Below are 9,605 nucleotides of genomic sequence, written 5' to 3'. Positions count from 1 at the left end.
GCGTTTAAAATAAGTTATTTTTCACATTTAATGAGAAAGTTTCCCTCAATGAATTTAATAAGTCATGTTTTCTCATTAAATGCTAAAAGATGACTTATTTTAGACGGTTAGATAAGATGAACGGCTGAGATTAATGAATTTGAGAATTTCAAATTAAAAAAAAAAATTAGGGAATCTCAATTCGGAGAATATCCTGTTAGTTATCGTAGATGAATATTTTTATCTCTTCAAAAAGTAAAAAAATAAAAAAAACTCCTAAAGTATAATTAACTGAATATTTGAATTAGAGTTGATGTTGTTCCGTTTGGTATGTTGTGTATCTAGAGCTTTCAGTAATTTGCAGTTTAATAATTTAGACAAGAAACGTAAAAAGAATTTTTGTGAAATTCATTTGCTCAAAAAGTGTGAGACATGACAGCCATATTAAGTCTCTCACGTTTAAGCAAACTCTCATGGATTGGTTATTGAGCGTGAGACTACTTTTATGTTTTTTTTTTTTTTTTTTCAAAAAAAAAAAAATTAAATTAAACTGAAGAAAAGTACATAAATCTTCCTAAACTATCCTTCTATTCTATTGTCAATGTCTCATTAATTTATTATTGACACGTCTCATCTAAACTATAAAAAAATGTCAATGTTTTCATTTAAAATTATAAAAAAATGAAAGAACAAAAAAAATCAGTTTTTAAAATTTTTCTTTTTCAAATTTATAAAAATATTTTTGTCTTATTAAAAATTCTTTAAATTCATTTTTGTCTTTTTGTTTGCGTTAAGAGATATTAACATTTCTTGATAATTTAATTTAGAAGATACATCGAGACGACTGATAGTTTGAAAAAACATTGACACTAAAATAGTGGTTAGAAAGGGGGTTTCTCTGCTTATTTTTATTGTCATGGGTGTGGCCAGATCTGTTTCCTACTTTCATGTAGGATGCACAACTCCAGCGCCTTCAAAAGGTTGTTTTACTGCACAAGCCGCTGGCTTGTAGAACCTGCAACAAAAATCCCCTTTGTTCTATGATAATTAAATCTCTTGATAGCCCGGCGCAGTTAGCAGGTCTGATGGCTTAATCTGCTGATGAAATGATGACCCACCCCATTAAGCCACATTAGCCTTGATAACTGCTGTATGTTTTCGTGTACAAATTTGTTTCCGTACAACAACAATCTTTCGCCAGGAAAAAGAGTAAAAGACCCAAAAAAAATCTATTACTTACACCAATAATAAGTAGTTTACAACCCAAATATTGATTTCGGTGTGACATGGAGGTACGAAGCCAGATTAACAAGCACCATGTGCAGCACAAAAATCATACTCGGGGGAGGTTAAAACATCAAATAGAACAAAAATGCTATTATCATACACTAGCTGTCAACGAATTTCTGGGCAAACCATCGAACAGAGGAGCATAAAGAAATGGCCTCTTAATTCACACAATATCAATTCAATTTCTGTATCTTCTTCATTCATTATCCGCTATAAAGTTTGGCTCTTCACCTTGGCAGAGGTACTGATCACACATAGATGCCGAACGCCAGTCTTTCCGAAGTCGCAAGATGTCCTCTGTGAAAGTGGATCCAGGGGCTCCAATGAACACACTAGACATGGCACATATTGTCTTATCCAGCATAGCTTCCACCTTCAAGATGAAAATCCAGATAATGCATGTAAATACATGGATTTAAAATCCAGACAATGCATGTAGGACAGCCAAAAGGACTTAAAAGTGTTAATAGTGTTTATCATGCAGCAATCACAACTCTCCTAAGATTATTGGGTTCAGATAATTTCTTTAGACTGTCCAGACCAACAGGGTAAATCAAATGTTTTAAGCACATAATTGAAATTTAGTACGATATCAAAGTACCAATCCTATGTGCAACACGAAGATACTGAGGCTTGTTCAACACAAATGTGAGCCGTGACGTATGGCCCATGTGGCTAGGACACCCGCTTCCTAAGATACTTAGTAGTCTAGTCAAGAATAATTGTTTCCTTCTTAGTGGTTCTATTTCATTCAAAAAAATGTCTGCAAGTTGTCTTGCCAGGAAGCTTACAAAACAACTGTTCTAATTCTTCTCATGCTCTTGCCCTTGTTCACTCAGATCAATAGACTGGTGCCCGCAAGTTTAGGCTTGCAAAGAGAGGGAGTCTCATCTGATTAGGTGCTTACTCCCATCCATCGCCACCTCCAACACTTTTTTTAGGAAAGAAAGAAAAAAAAATACTGACTTGCACTATTTCATGGCCGACAAGTGACAACAGACTCGAGCCCAATATGGAGAAGGTCTTGTCCCCCAATATGAATTTTGAGAGTCAGTAATCAAGGTGCTCAGATAGGATTGTCACATGGAGATCAAGATGCTTTAATTTAGGGTACAAAAGCATGCAAAACATCTAAAACACAATCTAGAAGCAGTGTCTTGTCAACATCGTTTGTGGTAAACAATGACAGCTACCAATAGACCATGCACTGATCCACCATCAAACAAATCTAGAACATCTAGGATGTAGAAAAACTAAAGTATTAAAAGTTCCAATGGTCGTATACTTTCATTGTATGAATAACTATATTATCAAAAACTTATGCTAGACAAAGAGAATCTTCAAATTCAGAACATTAAAAAATTAAAAATAAACCTCTATCATTTGGACCATAAAATGTAAAAAAGGGCCGACCAATGTGCATCTATTAGTAAAATATAATCAAGAAAAACAGTGTGGTGCTCCATTATAGCTTTTTCCCACATGGCCCATATGTGTTGAATAAAGACCCTCAAATAGACAAAAATAAATCAGAAGGTGCCAAGTAGTACCACCACCAAAGTCTCTAAAGGGTTGGACCAGAAGATTGGCATCAAATCACGCCTTTAAATAAAGAGGTTCATGGGTAGGGAAATGGCTATACCCCATTGGGTCAGAAAGTTGGGGTCAACTCTTGTGTTCCTCATACCACCACCCATTAGTAAGTATCACCCAAGCTAAAGAATATATGGAAAGGAAAAGAAAGAAGCATAATTCACCTGAGAATCATCCTCGAGGCCATGTCTGTATAACAAAGCATCCCATTTTTCAGCTGAATTACGAGGAGGCCTTTTAACAAGTGGTACGGCCTTCCCATTCAGCACGACTAGCGACTGCAGCAAACTAGTTTCACTTTCTGCTGCATCAGTTGAAAGATATATAACTGGTGTGTTGGCTTTTTCAACTATTCGAATGATGCAGTCCGCAGCTTGAGGAATGGGAAAAAAGCAGCTTGGCGTTTTAACATTGCTAAGAAAAATAAACAAGAATTATTAGAGGCACTGAGATGTAAAGTCTTTCTCAGCAAGTATATGCAGACACATGCATACACTATATGCAAATAAAATGTTACATTTGCTCAAAAGCTACAAGCCCACCATCCAATCATTGAAAGTGCAACTTACAGGTAGCATGAATCACTTATTCATATGAATTGTGAAATATCACCAAGTTGTCGCATCTCAATTTAAGGGAAGCTCAAACATAATCTATGTAGCTAATTAACTCAACCTGAAATGTTCCATTTTTCTCAGGCAAGGATAAAGGGTACATCTAACCTAAGGAAGTGAAAGCAATATTTGTGATAAAAATTAAGCACATACAAATTATACAATGCAAGTTACCACCCAATGGTTCCAGAGTGCACAGCAGCCTTTCCTCCCAGCATAAGAACTTAGGATCTCTTAGCACACACCACTCATAACTAATTGGAAACAGCAACAGACCTTACAGCCCTATATTACTAAAAACACATTGCCTGGGGAATGAACTTTTTTTTATTATGAAAATAAGTTGCGCAACTGGGTAAGGCTAAAAGGTATAGAACAATTTGAAGATTCATGATTAAAACATATGTTAAATGTGCATAGCAACAAGAAAATCGCCTACTTCCATGATGTCAATCATAATCTAAGAGACGCATATCGGCATTTGGAAAAGTAGGGAAAGGGAAAACATACAACATACCAGAACTTCAAAAACCCGTGTCTCCGGAAGTGAAGTGATATGAAGTTCTTTCCCAAGAATGTTTGAATAAAACGCTGGGCCGTAAGCATAATAAGACGACTGGGTTCGATCAATGTCTTGCATTTATGGGCTATAGGACCACCAGGCTGCATCACCCAATCTTGCTCCACATCCGCGTAGAAAACATCTCCAATTGCAATCACATCGTCGTCTGAACCGAACTTAGACTGAACATCTTGAACGGTCCTCTTGGTCGGCTTCTTAATATCCTCAACCCAAGCTGGCTCAGGCTTTCCCATCGAAATCCCCAACGATTTCAGCTTCTTAATATGGTCATCATCCGCGTAGCAAGGCTGAGGCTGAGAAAAATAACATATAACTCTATCTATGTGCATGTGATTCTTCCTAGCCTCAGAGAACTCCTCAAACGAAACAACCACCTTTCTTCCCAAGCATTTGTTAACGTGTTCAATATCCAACACTTTGCTGTACTGGTAATCCACTTTGGAGCTCGGAATGACCAAAACCCGGTTGAGCAGAGCCGCAAAGAACATGTGCTTCTCCAAGCAAATCAAATGGTTGGACATCTGCCCCGACACGCAGATTGCGAATAAGTACTTATTCGATTTGGGCTTCCATTCAATGGTTCTTCGCTCGTTCAGCTTCTGATCCACCTTTCTACACCTATTGAAACCATATCCAGCGCCGAAACTCGGATCCTGAAAATCGGCTTCGGACTCGGACACGGAACCGTTGGCGGGCCGGTGGGGCGACAAGAGAACCTGCTGAATCTGTTTGTTCAAGGAAATTTGCTTGAGCACGGCGGATTTAACATCGTCGAGCAATGCGGTCGACGGAGCGAAGGAATTGTTGTCGGTGCGCAATTGGGAGGTGTTCCACAACGTGAAAAGCCCCAATTGCTGTTGTCGCAGCAAATAGAGAGCGCGCAGTTCGGACTCGCGCATGCGGTCGAATCGGAGGTGGGAGGGGAAGAGGCTGTGGATGTCGGTGGAGAAGTAGAGGACGAGGATGAGGAGGGGGAGGAGGACAGCGAGGAGATACCTCTTGTTGAAGTGGAGGAGGGCAAAACGGCGGCGTACTGTGGAGTGGAGATCGTCGATGTGGAAGGCGGAGCGACGGGGGGAGGGGAGGTGGTGCTTGACGTCGTCGTTTTGCGGGATCAGGTTCTGGCGGTCTTCCTCTTCGTCTGACGACGAATCTCTCTCCATCTCGCTTTCGCTTTCCCCGAATCAACTGACGGCGTGGCCGATTGACTGGCTGACAACGAACGCAACAAAGAATTACGGGAGATTTAAGCGAAGGCGCATTGTTTTCATTCGGAAGAAAGATCGTGACGCAGGACTGGTCGAGACTGTTTAGATTTGTATAATGGGACTATGGGAGGAAGGAAACAATGGAAGCAAAAAAATAAATGATTCTTATTTCTGACGAGTCTGATTGTGTCGGTGGATGAAATCTTGAAAATGACCGCTTACCGGCCCACCTCACGCTCCTGCCAGCCCATTCGTTAGATGACGTTGCACCCGGTAGTTGTTGGGCCGGCCCGACTCATCTCTCTTTACAGATGTCGGGTTGACCCGTTTGCCTATGATGGGAGACGACTAAAGTTAAGAAGACTTACGTAGGACTATATATAATTGAATAGGGCAGGCAATGCTACAATGCAATCAATTGACTACATTTTGCCCATCAACACCTGCATGAAAAAAAATTTTAAATGAAAAGAAGCATAGATTCTGTCTCCTCTGTCAGATTCATTTTCTAAAAAAAAAATTCCAAAATGAAAAGAAACACCTTATCTCTCTCTCCTTTGTCCGCATTTTGAAACTTCCCAACCACTCCGTTTCTCCTTCTCCCCCTTACTCCCTCTCACTATCTGAGCTCAGTCACTCTCTCTCTTCTCTCTCAAAATCAAAAGAACCATTATCTCTCTCTTGGGTTCGGAAGAACTCACTAGCGTTTGGATGGTTTGGGTCCAACTGTGACGGCTTCATCACTATAAGGGATATTCGAAATCTATAGTGATATTCGAAATCAAGATGATTCCTTTGTTTTAAAGGTCCTTGAAGGCAACTATTTTGGACTCCAATCTCAACATTATTACTACAGAGCTGGTTCATTTTGATATTGATTTGCCCCACTACCAAACCATATCAGTAATTCTTTTATTGAAAAGGCACTGTCAATGTAACACCCCTACTCCAAGTACTATGATATTGTCCACTCTGGGCAAAATCCGCACGGTTTTATTATTGGATTTACCCCCAAAATGCCTCATACTACTTAGAGAGAGTATATTCCATATAAACACATAATATTTTTCATGCCCAGGCAATGTGGGACATCACAATCACCCAATCTTAGGACCCAACGTCCTCGCTCGCGACCCTCATGGGCTTGTGCAAGCTAGGGCTAGGTATTGGTCGGTTCGGACCGATTAATGGGCTTATCGGTCGGTTAACCGATAAGCTATCGGTTAACCAAATCCTAACCGATTACCAACCGATAAGACGTATTAACTGAAAATTATCGGTCATATCGGTAATCGGTTAACCGGTCTGTTAAATCGGTTTGGGCTTTTGTGAGCTTTTTATTGTGCTTTTACTGGTTGCTAATTGGGCTAAAAATTAATTATTTTGGAGGCCCAAATACGTTTTGTTTGGCTAAAACCTAAAATAGTTGATTAAAAATTAGTTATTTTAGAGTATATTTTTGGCTAAAATAGCTTATTGAAGTGTTTTTTTTTTTTTTTTTTTTTTTACAATAATAAATATAAAATTCTAAAAAATTAAAAATTAAAATAGCTTATCGGTCATATCGGTTTTTCGATAAAAAATTTTTAACCGACCGATAAGCTTATCGGTATAAAAATTTTAACCGATTACCGACCGATAACTATCGGTTACGGTTAATATCGGTTCGGTTAATTTGCCCACCCCTAGTGCACGCTCCCTCCATCTCAGGCTAGGCTATGTCTCTGATACCATATATAACACCCTTATTCCAAGTGGTATGATATTGTCCGCTTTGGGCGAAGCCCGCATGGTTTTATTATTGGGTTTACCCTCAAAAGACTTCATATCATTTGGAGAGAGTATATTCCATATAAACACATAATATTTTCCATGCCTAGGCAATGTGGAACCACCTCATCTTAGGACCCAGCGTCCTCGTTGGCGACCCTCATGTGCTTATACACGCTTATTGTGACATCCCACATTGCCTCGATATGAAAAAGATTATGTGTTTTTATAAAATATACTCTCTCTAAATGGTATACGGCTTTTTTGGCCCTGCCTGCAGGTGTAAGGTTAGGTTCCACGATCAGCTGCGCTTGATGGTAACCAAGGGGCCCAACCGTGCTGGAGTTCACGGCCCGTTACTGAGACCCTCCCCAACGTAGCTTTCATAATTATATCGTGATCTTGCATGCGCGTTGGTGTCTATATAATATAAAATTAAGCTTGTTAATTTGTTTATTTACTTGTTTCTTTAATTTCCATGCAGAAGGAGGAAGTGGAAATGGAGATTAAGAAAGGGAAACAAGAGAAAGAGAAGAAGATAAAAGAGGTGGAGATGGTTGTTGACTCCCAAATCAAACGTTACGATGGTACTTATACCACTGTAGACTGAATATATATTATATACAGTAACAAGTTGGAATTGTATGCTAATCCACATCATGTTATAAAAGTTAGTTTTTTTTTTTTTTTTTTCTTAACATTTTTCTAGGAGTATAATTGAGACCAGCTTTATTATTTATTATTTATTATTTTTATTTAAAAAAAAAAATTGCTGGATTTCATTAATTAATCAAGATGTAATGTAATACTCTCCAAAATTACAATTAATATCATGAATAAAATTAGGGCATGAATCGTGACGAGTTACATATTGAATATTTAAGTTTAATTGTTTAATTTTGTTTCAAACTTAACATGAGTGATCAAAACTCATTGACTTAGATAATTTGTTCAACTCCGTTTATTTTTGAACGAACTCGAGCGATCGATCGAGCTTGTTATCGATTTGTTCAATTAATATTTTTTTTCGTAAATTTATATTAATTATTAGTTTATTAATTATTTTTCAGATATATATAATTCAAGGTATATCTATTATATTAGGACGATTCATTTTATCTTTTTTACTACTTAATATGTTCACTTTACAAAGCTAAATAAATATTAATACGCTTGTTAATAAACAAGCTTAAACAAGCTTAAATTTTTGTTCACCTTTAAAAAATAAGTAAAAAATACACTTTATCTCCCAAACTTCTAAATTATTGCAATTCGACCATTCCAACTTCTTTTTTTTTTTTTCCAAAATGTCCCCATCCTATTTTTTTAAAAATAAAATAAAATAAAACATTTTAAAATTAAGGGGTGGCCGGTCTGGGGTGGCCGAAGCCTCTATAGGCCCAACTGGGGTGGCCAGCCACCCCTTAATTTTAAAATTTTAAATTTTTTTTTGGGAAAAAAAAAAAGAAGTTAAAATGATCGAATTACAATAATTTGGAAGTTTGGGGTGGTCGAATTGCAACAATTTGAAAGTTTGGGGAGTAAAGTGTCACTTTTTAAACATTGAGGTACAAATAAGTGGATAGTTAGAGGGTGAAATGTATTTTCCCAAAAAAACATTAAAATCGAGTCAAAGTAAATTGTTTGAAGAGTGATGGATTCATACCCTATATGCATGTGACGTGCAGGTAAGTTTTGAAACATGAAACTAGTGAAAATATCCTTGAATCCGACATTGTCACTTTTTTATGTTTACTAATTGGGGAGGCATGGAGTGGCGGCGGGGTTAAGATTATATATATATATAAACCAACAATTCTCTACATCTTTATTTTTGAGTCGGTAATTTTATTTCTAATATGAAAACCTTATCACGTCCAACTGGGACGGAGAATAATTTAATTAATTCAATCTATCTAAATGGAAAAAATTTTATCATTTTTAAGAAAACTACTTGGATTTCTTCTTGAGAATAGCTTTATTATAATGCTACATGTGATTACTCAATACACCCGGAATGTTGACTGCAGTAAAGGTCTTATACATAAATGTATCAAAACAACATCTATTTCATATCTGAGTACACAATCCTTTTAGGATTTAGAATCAATATTGACAATATTTTGTGAAAGACAACTTATTGATCCGTTCAGTTCATAACAACTACACATCAACTTGAAGTCTCCAATTTCGCTTGATCAAGGTAAATCAATAAGATTCAATGTGTAATAATCTTTCGCAAATGAAATGTACAATTCCATTACCTACTGCAAACTTAATCTAAGTTTAAAACTACAAGGTTTATGGACTAAGACATTGTGTGATAACTCCGTTACTCATACCCATAGATCATATTCAATTCAATGTAATCCAAGTATGTACATTTCACATGCATAACTCATACAATAGTAATAAGCATGTAAAATACTACATGCCATATGCTCAAATAATGTAATCAGTGATTAATAACTTATATTAATTACAAACTATGAATATCAACAACAAAAAATTGATAAAAAAATCATTTGAGATTTAGAGTATAATCCCCAAATGGATTGAGAGAGCAAA

At 37.0% G+C, this 9,605-nt stretch overlaps 1 protein-coding gene across 1 annotated transcript; it reads right to left on the bottom strand.

The window, feature by feature from the left end:
- Positions 1 to 1,189: 1,189 nt before the first annotated feature.
- LOC132187347 (O-fucosyltransferase 36-like) lies at positions 1,190 to 5,382 on the bottom strand. The gene is made up of 3 exons (XM_059601634.1): positions 3,994 to 5,382; positions 3,027 to 3,276; positions 1,190 to 1,642 (listed from the first exon to the last, which is right to left on the bottom strand). Exons 1-3 carry the CDS (start codon positions 5,220 to 5,222, stop codon positions 1,466 to 1,468), a joined length of 1,656 nt encoding a protein of 551 aa, XP_059457617.1. The 5' UTR covers positions 5,223 to 5,382; the 3' UTR covers positions 1,190 to 1,465.
- Between the last annotated feature and the right edge of the window lie 4,223 nt (positions 5,383 to 9,605).

Source organism: Corylus avellana, chromosome ca7 (assembly GCF_901000735.1).
Source record: "Corylus avellana chromosome ca7, CavTom2PMs-1.0".
Taxonomy (NCBI): Eukaryota; Viridiplantae; Streptophyta; class Magnoliopsida; order Fagales; family Betulaceae; genus Corylus; species Corylus avellana.
The sequence above is the reverse complement of the archived record's forward strand: the minus strand, read 5'-3'. Positions and strand labels throughout refer to the sequence as shown.

Excerpts from the sequence above, each read along its gene's own strand:
- LOC132187347 (XM_059601634.1), bottom strand. The coding sequence starts at position 5,222 with ATGGAGAGAGATTCGTCGTCAGACGAAGAGGAAGACCGCCAGAACCTG. Across the intron at positions 3,277-3,993 it reads CACGGGTTTTTGAAGTTCTG|CAATGTTAAAACGCCAAGCT; the intron begins GTATGTTGTATG and ends TATTTTTCTTAG. Across the intron at positions 1,643-3,026 it reads GCCTCGAGGATGATTCTCAG|GTGGAAGCTATGCTGGATAA; the intron begins GTGAATTATGCT and ends TTCATCTTGAAG.